This window comes from Tetrahymena thermophila (assembly GCF_000189635.1).
Source record: "Tetrahymena thermophila SB210 genomic scaffold scf_8254381, whole genome shotgun sequence".
In the NCBI taxonomy this organism is placed as follows: Eukaryota; Ciliophora; class Oligohymenophorea; order Hymenostomatida; family Tetrahymenidae; genus Tetrahymena; species Tetrahymena thermophila.
The window spans coordinates 17849-36923 of NW_002476165.1; the positions used below are offsets into that span (position 1 = coordinate 17849).

The window sequence follows — 19075 nt, forward strand, 5'->3', positions numbered from 1 at the left end:
TTACAATGGTATGAATTAAATTAATGGATGGATTTATGATGCTACATATAACAAATTTTATATCTATGGAAGTAGTATTCTTTAGTTTGATTTTTAATTAAATCTTTTATAAACTATTTTTGAATAATAACCTAATATTTCATACTAATATTGCAAGGGTACAAAAAAAATAATTGTTTGTAGCATAAATAAAAATAACCTAGCCATAATCAATAAAAGTATCAATTAAATTTCTAAACAGACAGTAAATGTAAATGGATTTTAAAATTTATACTAAATATGTCTAGATAATCAAAATGAATCCATTTTCTTATTTGCAGAATTAATATAGATATACAGCTATAGTGGTTCTTACAGCACAAAATATAATTTTAATACAAATTTTACAAGCTGCAGTTTATATTCAACTGCTATTTTATTTCAATCTATTAATTGTAAGATTTCTTAAATTTAAAATTTTTAATTACTTATTTTTTTTTTAAATAGATATTTATTTTATTGACAGAATAACCCAATAGCCATACTAGAATTACATAGGACCATAGTCTATAAGCATAGTAAATTTTATTTATATTGAATATTTACAGTAAGTAGCATTGTATTGTGTAAATAATTTTTTTGCTTAGATATATATATATGATACGTTAACAATGAAAAATATATAAAATATTAATAATCCATTTTCTTAGAATCTATAAGGACTAGTTTTAAAAATGGATTTCGATTACAATGCTGGTATAATTTTTTATTTAGATTAATAAGGTAATATTTATTTATATCATTTTGAATAAAGTATTTAAATAAAAACAAATTTTAAAATTACTGAAATTTATGATGGAAATGAATAACTTGTGAGTTATTTCTTTAATAACATTACTAATGATATGTATGTCTATAGCACTAATTCTATTTATTACATAGATAATTTCTTATATGCATATGAGTATGAATCTTAGATATCTGAGCCAGCTAATTTATTTGCTACCATTCCAATTGACAATTAAACGATAGAATTCTAGTTTTTTAATAATGATAATACCATATTTAGATACTCTAAATTTAATATCAACTTTGTCAGTAAATTAAATAGTTCTTAAATTGTGGATTTAACATACAGTATTGTTGAAGATACCCTAATAATAGCTTTGAAAGATTCTATATTATTTTATTATCAATATGAAAGTTCTAATAAAGATTTATCTTCACCAAGCATTTTTTCTATTTAACAAATTGGATTTCATAAATTTTTATCATAAAATGTGTATTTAACTTATGAAAAATAAATAATTCATTACGACATTTAAAAAGCTAAGATTTTAAAAATGATCTAATTGGATTAATCAGTAATTGTTACTTAACATAAATAAAATTTAAATCTTGATTTAATATTTGTAGGGCTAAGTAATGGCTAAGTTTTACAATATGACTTAAATGTGCAGAGTTATAAATATTATAGTATTTTAAATTAAAATTAAGTATATACTTAAATAATAACGATTATACTAGATGATGTTAAATAAGTTGGATTATTTGTTACGAATGGTGGAATTGTTCTTAAAATTGATACTTAAAATTAATTAATTTTAGAATAAGTAAATCTCATAACATTAGTAACTGAATAAACTCAATACTAATTAGTAGGTTTTAATTTTGATAATACTTTTTAAAGGTATTTCTTTTTTTTTAGTGGATAAAAATGGGGTTATGTTTGGAACACTTCTTCTAATAAATAAGAACAATATTTACCATTACCCAGTTATTAAGGTAACAAAATTAAACTAATACAAGATTTCATAATTATTTCCAGTTAATTTTAAGTAAATATTTACTCTCTTTTAGAGGACATTAAATTATTAACAGTAATTAAAAAAGATTACTAACATGACTAAATAACAGATTATATACTAGCTAATAAAAATGTTATAATAATATTTTTCATATACAAGTATGAAGTGTTTTTAATATAAGATAATACAAACATCCTTATATCATAATAATAGTATAATTATCCTCGACTTTTAGGATATATTTTATAATAAAATGGTTTTTTAAAAATCTATGGTTTACATTAAACTGGAGTTTTTGAAAATAATTATAGTCTAAATATATATTAAGATAATTCTATATCTAGATGCTCTATTTCTATTTCAGGAAATGATATTTAAGAGATAAAGTAAAAAATTAGCAATATTTAACCAAAACAAACTTTAATTAATACGTAAACAGGTTAATCTACCTAAAACTAATAATAATGGACAAATTTAATATATTTACAAATCAGTGATAACTAGTTTAGTAATATTAATTAATTTATTTCTTAGAGTAATTAAGTCAATTCTTAATTCATTTTACATTCAGCTGATGATAATACTAGAAACCTCTCAATTTCTAACAATACATTCTAATCATATTAAAAACCAGTTTTTTAAATAAATGATTATGATTTTTAGTTTATAAACTCTACATATGGAGTAATAACTACTTTTAATTAGAATACTTAATAAATTTAATTGCAGAATGTAAGTATATCTAATTAATGCATAGATAATTCACAGATATTAATATAAAATGTGACTCAAGTTATTATTAATTTCCTGAAAATTTCATAATTAAAAATATGCAGTTAATCAAATGATTAGCAATAATAAAACCTTTTGAAATTTATGAATATTTCTCGAGTGTACATATATAATTTAGAAATATCATCAAACAATTTTGAGTAAAATTTTTCAATGAACATTTTTAATTTCTCAAGTATACAAACTATTCTTATTGACAAAGTTCAAATTCAAAACAATACTAATTTGAGTTAATTTTTTACTTTCACTAAAGTTAACAACATAACAATATCAAATATTAACATTACAGCTAATTAAAATAAATAGAATAACTAATAATAATAAAATAATTAAAGATAATTAAATTAAGAAATAACTATTAATGATGCATCATCAGCTTTAAATTTCTTTGGATGCTAATATTTGCTATTGAATAATTTATACTTCAGTTCTAATCTAAATATCTAATTAGTTTAATCAAAAAATCAATGTGTTGTTGACAATATACTTACAGTACTTTATAATGACGAAATTTAGATATTAGATAGCTATATTATATCTAATTAAATACAAAATAATAACCTTTTCTACATTTAAAATTCAATCATCACAAAAAAAAATATTAACTATAAAAGTAACCAAGGTTGCTTCTCAATAACTTAATCTTAATATGTGTATATTTATCAAAGCACATTTGAAAACAATATATCCTAAAATGGTGGAGCTATTTATTTCTAAAATATACAATACTTAATAGAAATTTCTTAGACTAGGTTTGAAGGAAATACTGCGCTTAGTAGCGGTGGAGCTTTATATTTCTAAAATATTGCAAATTGCTCAGTTAACTTTGATTAATCTACCTTAATAATAAGAAATAGAGCCTTAATAGGTGGAGGTTTAAGAATAGTATCAACTGATAATAATATTTAATTGCCTATTAAATACCCTTTTTATTAAAATGCTATAAATAATACTGCAGAGTTGTATGGTGATAATTCTGCTAGTTATCTATAATAAATTTTAATATAGAATGATTAAATTTAGAGTTTTAATAATTATGAATTAAATTATATTTAGAATAAATCGTATTATTCCACTAATCACTTCACATTTTAATTTTAATCAATTGCTCAAGTTAATAATTTTTAAAGTGGCGGCTAACTAGACTTGAAAATCTATATCATTGATAATTACAAGCGATAACTTTCATTTAAATTATAAAAATTATTGAATTAAGAATACCCTCTTGATATTGAAAATGAACTAAAAAGTATATAAATTTCAATCAATAACTTTGATACAACATAAACTTAACTGATTGGAGAAAAGATATTAAACTACAATTAATATAATAGTAGTAGTTAAGCATTCTAACTAACAGGATTACAAATATAAGGAGTATTATAGACAGAATAATATTTATAAATTGATTCAAGCATTTACTTACAATCACAATAACAGTAATCCATTTTGCTAATAATTAATTTTAGAAAATGCGAAATAGGAGAAATTATCCAATAACAAACTTAAAAAATTAATACTTGTAAGTAGTGCTCTGAAGGGACTTATTAATTAGCTGATCCACAATCTTTATTGTTGTCTGAATAAAATAATTAATCAGGTTAGAAAAATGAATGTAGTTCTTGTCCTTTATCAGCAATCAAATGTCAAGGTTCAAGTATTTAGCTTAAAAATGGGTATTGGAGAAAAAATAATTTTACAGATGAGATTTTATAATGTAATTCTAATGTTGGATCTTGCCAAGCAGAAAATCCTGAAAGCATAAACTACTGCTCTGTTGGGTATATAGGACCATTATGCCAAGAATGTGATACTTTAGGAGAAATTTGGAGTGGTAACCGCTTCTCTGAGGCATTTGCAAAAGGTATATGCTAAGAATGCTATGAAATATAAATTTAGTGGGTATATCTTGTGCTAAAATTTTTAGGTTTGATAATATATTTTTTATACACAACATTTATTTTTATGAAATAGTTTAAATATTCTTAAATATGCTATTACTTAAGGATCATTTAGCTTTTACCGATCTCAAAGAACTCTCTTTAAGATTAATCTGGGTTCTATCTAAAAATAATTATAAATTATTACTAATTATCTTCACTTTTGATACCTTAACCATTAATATTAGGTGTAAACATAAATTTCTTAAATAACATTTTTGGATAAGCAAATAGATAGTTAAGCCTTGGAATAGATTGTATGGTAGATTCAGGCCTTATAAGATATTATGGAAAAATTGTATTTTATTCTTTAGTTTAGTTCTTTATTCCTTTGATTTTGTTCATTATGATTTTATTGATAATTAAATTACTTTAATTTAAATTTAAAAAAATCATAAAAAATTGCTATTACTTTACTTTCTTCCACATATTTTTGGCTTATTTTTAGATAAGTCAAATATCTTATTTTAGTAAATCTTTGACTTGCTAATCCATAGGTAACGAATAATTTAATCCATATGATTTAACAAAGAATTGTAATGACAGAGATTTAATAAAATTTATATTTCCTTATTCTATTATTATCTTATCTTTCTGGAGCATTTTACCTTTAATTTTATTGCTGAAACTGAAGAAAAGAAAAGACCATCTTAATTATTGTAAAACTAAATACAATTATGGTTATTATTACATTGAATTAAAAAATGAATTTTATTATTGGGAATTTGTTAGAATATACTTGAAAATAACACTGATCTATATTTAAACTCTTCTTTAGTAAGATTATTAAATTATATCTGCCAGCTCTTCTTTGATTTTGATTGCTCTGTACATATATACGGTCAAGTTGATTGACCCTTTTATATCTAAAAAAATGCTCTTTAGTGAAACATTAGCTTGTTTTTTAATCAGTTTTAAAATTTACTTATCTTTAATTTAATTTGATAACTAAAATAGTTAAATAGCAATAGAAGTATTAATAGTTGCTATCGATTTCTTTTTTTTCATTTACTGCAGTATAATAGTTATCATTTTCAAAGCTAATAATTAAAGTACAATCGTTAGTAAATTATCAAGAATAATATTAAAGCTACTCTTACCTTAAAAAATATATATACAATTATTAAAATAAGGAATAAGTTTTAAAACTTACCTTCGATGGAAATTTGTTTTCAAAAATATTTCTAAAATAATTGAAAGTAAAGCTTAACAAAATATACTCTAAATAACAACATCAAAACACTTACTTTAGTTATCACCAAGTTCTTAGTTTTCTCCAAGTTCTTAATTATCTTAGAGTAAGAATTTAATTTTATTTATAATTTAATCTTAATTTATATTATTTTAATAATAGATGAATCAACAAAATTTCAACTGTAAAGAAAATTTAATTTAAAGACAGATATAGTAATCGAAAATAGTTTATAAAAGGCATCTAATTTTAGATTGCTGAAACTATAAAATTAAGTATACGATTAAGATACAGACAATTTAGAATATACAGAATACTCTTAGAATACAGAAGAAAAAGATCCTAAGAAAACTTTGATTTATAGTTTTTCACCTAAATAAAGTATTTTAAGTCAAAGTATAAAAGATTCTGATTTATAAAAAGAAATTATTTTCAAGTGAAATTTATAATTTAAAAATTCAATTTTTTTCAGTAGATGTTTTTGTTCAATAAAAAATATTAGGTTAACTATTTTTATTATATATATATATGTATAGATATTATGTTTTATTTTACTTTGATTGATAAAATTAAAATTAATTTCAAGTTATTCAACTATTTTTTTAAATTTATTTTATTAAAAAAATTAATTATTAGTAATTTATAAAAACTTCTTTAAATGTTATTCAAATATTTTTTAGCAATTGTAACACTATGGTCTTTTATTTAAAAATATTAAGATATTTAAGTGCAATTCTGTAAATAAGTTTTTCGAAAAATAAATAACTGTAACTCTACAAATTCTAATATTTTGTGGTCTTTTTTTTAATAAATTGGCAGACAAAATTCAATTACACTTTCAATCTGAAAATCTAACAAACATTAAGATATAATTAAATATTAAAATAACTTTTATATTTGATTAATCTCCAAACAATTTAATTTGATTAATCAAAATCTAAAATTCCAAATTTTCATCAATCTAGACTATTTTTTACACCATTTTTTGTATATTTTTAATCTTTCGACTAAAGCTATTACTTTTTTCTCATAAATATGAGCATTGATTACAAAGAGGAAATCAATAAGCTAATTAGATTGTAAAAGCAATAAAGTTATCTCAGATAAAACAAACATAATCTAAATATCAATCTTTAGTTATAAAATCAATAATAAACTAATACAGAAATACCACAGTAGTTAAGCAATAATGTACAATTTTTATTACAAGGAAACAAATCATAATTAGGTATTAAGGAAGAATAATAATAATTCATACCAAAAGGGACAAGGCCTAAGATATTATCCTAAAAAAAGAGCTTTTAAATTCCGAATACAAACTCATAAATTTATTACTCTACAGATCCTGGTGATACAGATTTTTAAAATAATTCTCTTGTAGGAATTTAATAAAATTCTTTATTCAGTATTTCTTCAAAAAAAGTAGTCTAAGATAAATCTTATTTGGTGAAAGACATTATAGAGTTTCAAAACAGTTAAAATCCTGAATATAATGAAGTTGATATAAAAAACTAGGACTTTAATTTTAAAGAATCTATTGATTAGCAAAATTAATATTAATAAGATGAATATTAAAATGAATAAATTAAGCAGACTGATTATTACAAAATCAATCAAGAAAATGGCTAATAGTATAAACAATAAAATTATATAAATAAATAAAATTATGCAAATAGATCTTTAAATCAATCTCCTTAAAAGGAAATTATGATACAAGATTAAGCAGAATAGTAAGAGAGAGGAAAGACTTTTGATAATTTGAAAGAATATGGAGTTGATGAAATATAAATAAAAAGCGGTGGAGGTGGGATGATTAAAAAAAAGAAAAAATATGATTATAAATTTAGAGATGTAAATGAATTGGTGTATGAATCTGAAAGCAAAGCTCCTTATTGGATGGTTGATATGAGGTACACTCCAAGATTATATGAAAAGAAAATGAAATTGTAAACTATTAACGAATGGAAGAATTAAAGAATGATAAGTTGTGAAGAGGATTAAATGGCTAAATAAGATATGATAAATGCTAAAGAGTAAAATAAAAAAAGACTGGAAGAACAAATTGACTCAATTAGTAAGTAGCAGTTTTAATGGGAATATGTAGTTTCTTAGCAGCTGCAAAAATACAAAGTTAGAAACTAAAATAACTCTATTGAGTAAGGACTAAGTGATTATAAAATTAGCTTATTTTAAAATGATTTTGATAAGAGAATACATAATTTATACATAGATGAAAAATTATTAAAATTTTCTGCTGAAAAGTAAAGTGCAGAACAATAAATGATTCAACATTAATTGTAATTGGAAAAAGAAAGAGATAGATTAAGGTCATAGGAAATTAGGTAATCGAGAGAAAAAATGAGAAAAAGGTAATCTAATAATTAGAGTAATTTTCACTCAATAGAATCTCCTGAAAGAATGAATTAAAGTTAGTATGATGGCTTTAACAATAAAGGAAATCAAAATAATCTTTTAATAAATTAATTTGGTGATACAATTTTTAACATGGAATAACAAAAGAATATAAAAATTGATGAATAAAATTATATAAAAAGTAGTAATGAGAATGCTTAATAAAATGGTTCGACTAATTTTGTTGAAAACTAGTTTTTAAGACATCTAATAAATTCCTCTTAATAGTCTCTAAGATTGAATGACAGCACAGACTTAAATCCAAATGATTAAGTCAAAAAGCTTTATAATTATTTTGAAAATAATTAATCAAAGAGAGAGCATTAAAGCTAAAATACTGTAATTAGCTAAATAAACTATACAACAAGTGATTGTAAAGCAAAAGAAAGTATAGAAACTTATATTTAGAAGTAAATGGATTTATAGACAAAGACTAAATTTCCTACTATTTAAAGATCAACATCAAGAGATAATAAATAAAAAACCCTATTTTCTCTTAGTGAGAAGAAATAAAAACAGCATAATACTTATTCTCCTAATAAATCCTTTTCAAAAAAGTTATCTGTAGATCATCAAATTTAAAGATATTATATCAATAATAATTAGAGATATCCATCTCCATAGCTCAACTATAATGTCTAAATAGATTACTCAAACAATAAAAGACCCTTTTTTTAACAATAAAACAGAAGTAAAAGCAGTAATCGTAAAGGTTTTTTAAATTAAACTTTTGTTAAATTTTGAAATTATTTTAACTCTCTCCTAAAAACAATGTACTTATTTATTTATTTATTTGTTGTTAATCATTCAAAGATTCTTAAAATTAAATTAAATAAAATTTAAAAAAATAATGTAATTAATTTTTATATTTATTTGGTTTTTAGCTCATTTAATTTAAAAAATAAATATTATTTATGATTATCAAATTTTATAATTTTAACATTTTACAGATTTTAATAAGATAGAATATTCATTTTAATAACTACAAATTAATTACTTATTTGATTAAAAATAAGCACGTAGAAATAATGAAATTAAGTTTACAATCTATTTCTTTAAAAATCTATCTTATGTATGAATTTAAAAATATCAGAAAAACAAAGATTTAAAATTAATAAATATTTACGTGTTTATCTATCTAAATATCAAAAATGATATTAGTTGAAAAATTTATAAATTTGCAATAACTTAACTAATAAAACTTAATTATTGGTTTTTACATAAGCGATAAAGTAATTTATATTATCCAGCTCAATATATTTACTATTCATTCATTCAACTAATTACATTAAGTGTCCACCTTCTTATATATTTAACAAACTTTTTTGGAATTGGACAATAAAAGAGCAATAAAAAGCAGTGTGCTCATTCAATTATTAAATTAAACAGAAAAAAAAAATTTTAACATATAAAATCAAAAGGAAATATTTAGTTTATTTAAAGTTAGGTATAAAAAATCTTAATATTAGCAATGTAATTACTATCTATGGACGATAATAAAAGTATAATTCATTTTTAATTTGCCGTCAACAATATAAATTTTTCATGCACAAAGCTAAATTTAACATATTTTGTTGTAAAATTTAGAAATAGGCTTAGGTCTTGTGATTTTAGGTCTATCTTGCTATCTTTTAGGAATCATTTTATTCTTTGATAGAGCACTTTTCCTCATTGCAAATGTAAAAATAATTATAAAAAACAAGATTATAAATGGATAAACTTATTATTACTTAATTAAATAGCTAAGTTTCTTAATAGGTATGTACATGTTCATAGGTTTGAAATAAACTATAGCCTTCTTTAGTAAAAAAAGTATAAAAATTTAATTGTTAATTGAAAAACAAAATCTAACCTGATTATTTTAACAAAAGCCAATTTCAAAGGTTCTCTAGTGTATTTTGGTGGTTTTGCTATAATTGTGTTTGGATTCTCATTTATTGGATTTTGTATTTAAATGTACGGACTATTCCTTTTATTTAAAACCTTCTTGCCACTACTTTATGATCCAATTTGTAGAATTCCTATTATTGGCAAATACTTCAGTAATGAGATTTATATTTAAATGATACTTAAATTAAAAAAACAAATAAATCAACATATTAAATAGGAAGCGATGCAGTCAAGAATACAATTAATAATATAGCTTAAAAGGGACCTAGCGTTTGATATTACACACATTTGAATTTCAAAAAATAAAATATAAGAAATTAGATCTATATAATCATATAGGTTCGATATATTTCGAATTTAGTAAATATTTAAGGAAATGCAACTCATATTTTAAAAATGAGATGATAAACGTCTTAATTATTAGTTAAAATTTAAACATTTAAAAAAGGCAAACATATATTTTTAAATAATTTATTTTATTTAGATGTATTTATATTTTGTTTTACCTCTTTACACTTCTTCTAACTTGTAAAAATAAATCAATATATAAATTTATTTAAAAGTCAAAACTAATAAAATTAATTTAAATTAAAGCTAAATTTTAGTTTTTTGACTAAATATCATGAGATCAACATTTCAAAGATTTTTTTATTTGAATTAGACTTATTATTTTTATATACGTATAAAAGGACATAAAAAATAAATTTATATATTGTACAATTTCATAAATTTTCAACAAAATCTTGGCAAAACTTAAAGTAAATTTAATGTTTAGTTTGTAAATTTTTAGAAAATACTATCTAAATTTATTTTTGAATTTATCAGGATTACTGTTAATTTTTTTTTAGAAAATATTTTTTAAATTTAATTATATATCTGAATTATTTTTATTTTTATTCGAAGAATAATAGTAAATTAAATTTCATTAAATTTAAAAAAGTTTTGCCATTTAATGAAAATAGTAACAATAAATTAGAGCTTAAATTATTATTAATAATCTTTTTTTAAAACTTATAAGAAGTAAAAGTTTTAAATATTTATTTCAATTTTCTTTCAAATAATTTTATTAGTTAACTTTTTAAAATATTAATTTCTGAAATATTAATATTTTAATCCTTATTTAAAACATTTTTGATAGGTTTTTATATAAGATAGAAATAGATTTAGTATTTTACTAAATTGTATTCATCATATCTATTTAATCTAATGAAAATATTAAAAATAAGACTTGAGCAAAAAATAATAACACTTACTTATTTTTAATATTAATGACAAAACACAAATATAATTAAAAAATAAACTTTATTAATAAACAAATTTTCATTAATCATATAAATCATAAATTAATAATTTTGGATTGACTAATTAGAAATTTGCTAGATATTTTTTAAAGCTAATAATTTTTAAAAAAGTATTCTACTTGTTATATTTAAAATTTTTCACATAATCAATAAGCTCTTTAGAAAAGAAGTTAGTGGTAGCAGTAAATACGCTTAAATAAAATATATTTATTTGTAATGCCTAGATAATCATTTACTATTTTGTAATGTCTAATTATTCATTAATCCCTAATAGCAATCTTCGTTATTGTGTGAATAGTCCTTATTTTAACATATCTATGATAGATTCAAAGTTAGAATATTTTATTAAAATAACTAAATTATTTTTATCTTTAGCAAACCAAAAATCATTGTTTTCTCCAATAACAAAATCAATATTTGACTTTTGATCAAACACTCTTAGTAGGGTTTCTTTAGTTAACTAATTTTTTTTCACTGAATCTAAAGAACCATAGTTAATTTTATCAAGTTGATGGAATATACTCTATTTCTAAATATTATTTGGTTATTATGAAAAAAAAACGAAACTATTTTATTCCTCATTTATAACTAATCTATCTTATAGGCCTTAAGTGTCTTCATTTTAAATACCAATTTCGTTTGGTTTTGTAATTTAAATATCTTAAGTAACAGGAAAGATCAGAGTTAAGCCATCATGAATAATAAATAAAAAGGTCAGAAAAAGATATATTCCAAAAATGCACAAGCTAGAAATGTAAGGATTTTATTATTAGAAGTCATTAGCATATAAATAATATGATAAAAAAAGTAGAATTGATATTTTTAAGAATTTTAATAACCTATATATTTTAAATGGTAATGTGTTTACATATTAAAAATACTCACTTAAAATGTTATTATAGATCGGATTAATTTAAATTTCTTAGTTAGTTGTAAATAGTAGGAGTAACATACATCCTTTAAGTAATATCCTCATCCACATACTAAAAACAGTTGTTTCAATAGGCTTGTTAAATGCTATCCAAAAAGAAATAAAGTTTATTAAAATTGTAAGAATAATTAAGTTTAAGTGCAAGTCTTTATTGCTAATAAACTGCTCAGAGATATACATTGTATATATGGAGCAAAAAATATATCCAAAAACTAAAATATTCTTCAACTTCGCAAATCTATATCTGGAATTATTAGATATATTATGAATAATCATGTAAGATTAATAACTTTAGTAAACAATAGAACAGATAACAAACCAGTAATATATATCTTCATCGTCTTTTTTCTCGTCATTTTCATCTTTATAAAAAGCATATGATTTATAATCAAGGATCGATGTGTATATTATGAAATTTTGATAAAAATTGTACATCAAAATTAAGCATTTGAAGCTATAATTTTAGGTTTTATCTGCAAATCTTGCTTCTTTATAGTTAAACAAAAGCAAATAACGAATATAGGAATAAATTTTAGGTCTCAGAGTAGCAAACTAAGGATTTTAGCTTATCTTTTTCCATGTATAGATATTGATAAATGCCAACACAGAATATTACAGAGCAATTATAATTTATTTCATAACATCACTGGTTCTAAAGCTTAAATATGTGTTAAAAGAGAACCAAATAATAAACAAAAAGCTATTTAACGCAAATAAAAAGCTCTTCCTCTACTTTAAACATACCAAAAATTCTACTTTTTATATTATTTTATTCATAACCCTACTTTGAAACAAATCTAATTTTATTATTATACTTCTTTGTAATAGTTTCAATATTATTGCTATTTATTAATTATGTAAATAAATTTCTGGCTAATATATCTCAAAAGTCTTTATAGTAAAAGAAAATATCTTATTTTTCAGGCTGATCAGGTAAAAATATTGAATGTAAATTTTAATTATTAATTTAATAAGAGAAAAGTTAATGAACTCAAGAGTATCTATTTCAAAAATCTTAATATTAAAAGAAAGTGCCTATCATGTAAAGCTGATAAGTGCAAAAAGTATACTCTAATTTTTTATAAATAAATGTGTAATTTATTAATAAATTTAGTTTGTAGATATTACTTAATAATTTCTTTCATAAACTTACCAATACAAAATAATATGTGAAATTATTTAAATTTATAAATTTATTCTTTTATTTATTATATTACATCATTACTTATAAATTAAAGTTAATGAGTCTAACATCTAACCTTTACAATTTAATGAATCGGTCAAACCATTTACCTTTTTTTTACTATATAAATTACTAAAGAGCTTTTAAAATTATATTTATATATATTAAATACTTTAGGTATAAGCAGAAAAAAATATTTTTTACTCATTTTTTTTGACAAAAAAAAATTTAAATTTATATAAATGAATTCATTTTTGAATTTCATCAAATCTCACACCCCTATTTACTATATATAAATAATAGGATATTAACTATCTAAAATAAAAATAAATTTATATTTTGCTTTATTATCTCCAATTTTTATATTAAATTTAAAAAATAATCCCAAGTATCATTAAAATTGATTTATTAGTTTAATAATAAAATTGTTTCAATTTAAATAAAAAGTATATTAATTTTCTTTAAATAATATCTTTTAACAGATAAATTAGCTTAAAATAAATGGCAAAACTTTAAAATAGAATCAAGCAGATTCGGTATATTTTATATTTTTATCAAAAAATCTACATGGAATTAAGCTCAGAAGAATAAGTGAGAAATTTAAATAATAACTTTTTAATCTTAAAATCAAGCTTATTCATTTTTATGAGTTTTTATCATATGAAGATATTTTTTTATGGAAATGATTTTAATTTAAAAAAATAAATGGAGCAAGTGTTTTTAAGTGTTGCTCTCGATTTTTTCAAATTTGAGATTTTCCCACTAAAAATTTATTAAAATTTTATTTCTAAATAAATTTCTGGCTATTTTTGCGAAATTTTAGAAGGCCTGCCTGTTACTTTTAGCCTTTTTAAAATATAAAAAATAAATTATCTCGAAATTAATCCAATATAAAAGATACTTACTTTTTATTCAAATAATTTTAGCATTAAAAAGATGTAAATATAAAACAAACACATACATACAGACAAAATGGAAAATATATTTAATTTAATTGCAGCTTTTCAAAGTTCATGCAAATCATATAATATTTAATTTGGGTTAATATATTAATAATTTGCAATTAATTTGTAAAAGCTTATAATTTTTACTAAATGGTTTTCTTAATGATATTTGACATTTTTGATGTAATTGGTAAGCTATTCTGAAAAAAAGTGTAAAACTGGAGCATATATTCTTAAATAAAATATATTTATTTGCAAAGCTAAAATTAATTATTATTGAATTACTTCATTTATTTGCTCATTCATTTGAATCAAGATATTTAGATTTTGTGAGATTATACCTTATTTTAATGTACCTATAATTGATTCTATGTTTTTAAGATTTATGAAAACAACAACATTATCTTCATCCTTTGCAAACCAAAATTCATTCTACATTCCCAATATATAATCTATTTTTGATCTTGAACTAAAAATCTGAAAAAGGATTTCTTTATTTAATTCTTCATTTAGACCAATGTTTTAGGAGTCTAAATTAATTTTATTCAATTAATGAAATATGTTTTACTTGGTATCATGTATTTATATTTATTAGATAAATTTATTTTCGTTTTAATTGTTTATCAATTAATGATTTAACTAAGAGTTATTATTTAATATATCTTAATTAGTATTATTTTATCTGAAAGAAATATTTATTGTAGAAGGATATTTTATTGTTATAATATCATAAAGTATAAAGCAAATGGTAAAAACAAAATATATGCCAAAAATGAGCAAGCTAGACAAGTAATGAGTTTATTTTTCAAAATTTGAAGTGTTCAATAAATAGGATAATAAAAGACATATAGATATTTTTAAGAATTTGAGTAATCTGTAAACTTTAAAAGGTAAGGTATTTACATCCTAGTAATATTTACTTAAAGCTTTATTGTATATTGGAACTATATAATTATCTAAATAAATATTAAAATGAAAAAATAAAAACATTCCTATTACCAATATCTTCATTCGCATACTTATATTAGGTAATTCAAGAGGCTTGTCATAAGCAATCCAAAAAGCAATAAGGTTTATTAAAAATGTCAAAATTATGAAGCTTATAAATAACACATTTCCTTTTATAAATTATACACTAATATATTAAGTGTATATATTACAAAATAGATATCCAAAACCTATTATATTCCTTAACTAAGAGAAAGAAATTCTGGAATTATTTGAAATATTATTGATAATCATATAAGAATGATAGCTATGGTAAGCAATAGAAAGAATTCTAAACCAATAAACTAAGCTTTTATCAATTTCATTATCATCTTAATCCTTTATATCTGAATGGAAGGCAAAATATTAGAAGAGCGTTATGCATAAAAATATTAAAGTAGTTTGTAAAATATTCTAAGACATAAAAATAGCTTTTATTAAATAATATTCTGTATTATCAGCAAACCTAGCCTCCTTAAAGTTAAATAAAAATATATACCTTATATACGATAAATAACTAGGTTTTAATTAAGCGAACTATTAAATCATCCCTATCTTCTTCCAAAAAATAATATTGACACAAAATAAAGCAATTTAATTCGAGCCACAAATAAGAAAAAACATTAATGTGCCAACTCTGTAGCATAGATAAACTAAAACTAAGTACCAAATTATAAATAATAAGGTGTTAAGTTAAAAATATATGCCCTTCCTTTTTCCTGAGCATACCAAGTACTCTACTTTAGATATAATTTTATCCATAATTTTATTAATTTGCAAGAATTAGATTATTTTGAACTCTAATTAAAAAGTAGAAATCTGCTTTTCTTTTGCTTATATTGCTATTTGTATTTAATTAAATTTAAAAATCTTTATATACATGATATTTATTTCTTATTTATATATACACAAAGTTGTTTATTAAAAGAAATTTTATTATATATCAAATTAAAATAATAGTTATTTTTTCTTCTTCATTTAAGTTCTAAATATTGAATAACTAAATTTTTTTATTGAATTTAATATTTAATGATGTTTAAAAGATATTGAGATATTAAAAAATCTTTTTGATTACAATTTACAAGAATTATGTTTTTATTCATTTTTTTCAATCCTTTTAAAAGAATAGTCTATAATATTAGTATAATCCTCTTATTTCTCGTATAAATTTTAGAATTATTTGAGAGATTAGATAATAAAAATTATTTAAGTATTTCATTAACACGAATTAGAAAGGTATCTTTTAAAATAATACGAGTAAATAAATTAATATTAATTACATATTTAAAAATTTTTTTAAAAAATTACATAAAAAAGTTAAAATATAATAAAACATACTAATCAACTAATCCTTATTTTTCAAAACACATTTATTATTGATTCTAAATTTGAAATAAATAAAGATAATGTTTCCATCTTTAGCAAACCAAAAACTATCCTTTACTCCAATTATAAAATTAAAATTTTTCTTTGATAAAATAAATTAAAAATAATATCTTTTGTTTTATTTAGTTTATTTTTTTCATTGATTTTTCAGAACTGAATTTATGATTTATTCAACTACCATCCAAACTGTTGATTAAGGTGGGTGGGTATTTTAAATAATTTTTTGTAAAAAAACTCACCTTATTAAAAAATTAAGTAATTATTTTAGTAGGACAGGTGATATTTCCCCTATCTATTATATCCTACTTCTTACTTTTTATCTTTTTATTATATAATAAATAAATTATCTCGAAATTACTCCTCAATACATAAGATACTTACAATTTTATTAAAATAAAATTAATAATTAAAAAAAAAATTTTATCATTAATTAAGATAAATAAAAAAAACATTTACATAAATGCATACAAAATGAAAAATATATTTAATTATATTGCAGCTTTTCAAAGTTCATGCAAATCATATAATATTTAATTTGGGTTAATATATTAATAATTTGAAATTAATTTGTAAAAACTTATAATTTGTACTAAATGGTTTTCTTAATGATGTTTGATGGTTTTGATGTAATTGGTAAACTATCCTGAAAAAAAGTTAGTATCTGGAGCATATATTCTTAAATAAAATATATTAATTTGCAAAGCTAAAATTAACTATTATTGTATTATTTCATTTATTTCTTCCATCATTTGTATCAAGATATTTAGATTTTGAGAGATTATCCCTTATTTTAATATACTTATAATTGATTCTATGTTTCTAAGGTTGATGAAAAAAACAACATTATCTTCATCCTTTGCAAACCAATATTCATTCTACATTCCCAAGAGATAATTTATTTTTGATCCTGAACTAAAAATCAGAAAAAGGATTTCTTTATTTAATTCTTCATTTAGACCAATGTTTTAGGAGTCTAAATTAATTTTATTCAATTAATGAAATATGTTTTATTTGGTATTATGAATTTATATCTATTAGATAAATTTATTTTCATTTTAATTGTCTATCAATTAGCGATTTAAAAACTAAGAATTATCATTTAATATATCTTAATTAGTATTATATTATCTGAAAGAAATATTTATTGTAGAAGGATATTTTATTGATATAATATCATAGAGTATAAAACAAATGCTAAAAACAAAATATATGCCAAAAAAGAGCAAGGTAGGCCAGTAAAAAGTGTATTTTTCAAAATCTGAAGTGTACAATAAATAGGATAATAAAAGATATACAGATATTCTCAAGAATTTGAGTAATCTGTAAACTTTAAAAGGTAAGGTATTTACATTCTAGTAATATTTACTTAAAACTTTATTGTATATTGGAACTATATAATTATCTAAATACATATTAAAATAAAGTAAGATAAATATTGCCTTTATCAATATCTTTATTCTCATACTTACTAAAGGTAATTCAAGAGGCTTGTCATAAGCAATCCAAAAAGCAATAAAGTTTATTAAAAATATCAAAATTATGAAGCTTATGATTAATGCATCTCCTTTTATATATTATAGGCCAATAAATTAAGTGTATAAAGTACAAAATAGATACCCAAAAGCTATAATATTCCTTAACTAAGAGAAAGAAATTCTGGAATTATTTGAAATATTATTGATAAGCATATAAGAATGATAACTATAGTAAGCAATAGATAAAATAATAAACGAATAGGCTAAGCTTTTATCAATTTTATTATAATCTTAATCTTCATTCTCTGAATGGATAGCAAATACTTAGAACAAAAATATCATTAAAAATACTATAGTACTTTATAAAAAATTCGAAAGCATAAAAGTAAGTTTTACTTAATAATATTCCATATTATCAGCAAACCTAGCCTCCTTAAAATTAAATAAAAATATATACCTTATATAGGATAGATAATTTGGTTTTATTTAAGCGAACTATGGATTCATCCCCATCTTTTTCCAAGAATAAATATTATCATAAACTAATGCAATATAATACATGCCACAGAAAATATAAATTAGAAAATAGCCTAATCTGTAGCATAGATAAACTAAAAATGAGTACCAAATTATAAATAAAAATGTGTTAAGCTAATAATATATACTCTTCCTTTTTCCTAAGCATACTAAATACTCTACTTTAGATATAATTTTATCCATAATTTTATTAATTTGCAAGAATTAGATTTTTTAAAAGTCTAAATAAAAAGTAGAAATTTGCTTTTCTTTTGTTGATATTGTTATTTGTATTTTATTAAATTTCAATATCTTTATTATTCATAATATTTCTTATTA

General features: G+C 20.7%; 4 protein-coding genes across 4 annotated transcripts in view; 3 read left to right on the forward strand and 1 right to left on the reverse strand. All coding sequences in view use genetic code 6, as the record gives it.

Annotated features, from left to right (window-relative positions):
- Positions 1–23: 23 nt before the first annotated feature.
- TTHERM_01266100 (transmembrane protein, putative) lies at positions 24–6151 on the forward strand (the record flags this gene model as incomplete). Its single annotated transcript, XM_001024449.2, has 2 exons — positions 24–5817; positions 5874–6151. The coding sequence occupies 2 exons, from the start codon at positions 24–26 to the stop codon at positions 6149–6151; spliced, it is 6072 nt and encodes a 2023-aa protein (XP_001024449.2).
- A 466-nt stretch (positions 6152–6617) lies between these two features.
- TTHERM_01266110 (hypothetical protein) lies at positions 6618–8867 on the forward strand (the record flags this gene model as incomplete). Its single annotated transcript, XM_001024450.3, has 1 exon — positions 6618–8867. Exon 1 carries the CDS (start codon positions 6747–6749, stop codon positions 8865–8867), a length of 2121 nt encoding a protein of 706 aa, XP_001024450.1. The 5' UTR covers positions 6618–6746.
- A 727-nt stretch (positions 8868–9594) lies between these two features.
- Positions 9595–10289, forward strand: TTHERM_001266113 (Got1/SFT2 family protein; the record flags this gene model as incomplete). The annotated part of the gene is made up of 5 exons (XM_012800126.1): positions 9595–9625; positions 9711–9802; positions 9866–9935; positions 9995–10165; positions 10231–10289. 5 exons carry the CDS (start codon positions 9595–9597, stop codon positions 10287–10289), a joined length of 423 nt encoding a protein of 140 aa, XP_012655580.1.
- Positions 10290–19057: 8768 nt separating this feature from the next.
- The window catches only part of TTHERM_01266140 (hypothetical protein), a gene marked incomplete at both ends in the record, with an annotated part of 354 nt that continues 336 nt past the window's right edge, over positions 19058–19075 (reverse strand). Inside the window, one exon of the mRNA XM_001024453.3 lies at positions 19058–19075. This exon is cut by the window's right edge and continues 173 nt beyond it. Coding sequence (XP_001024453.3) covers positions 19058–19075 — 18 coding nt within the window.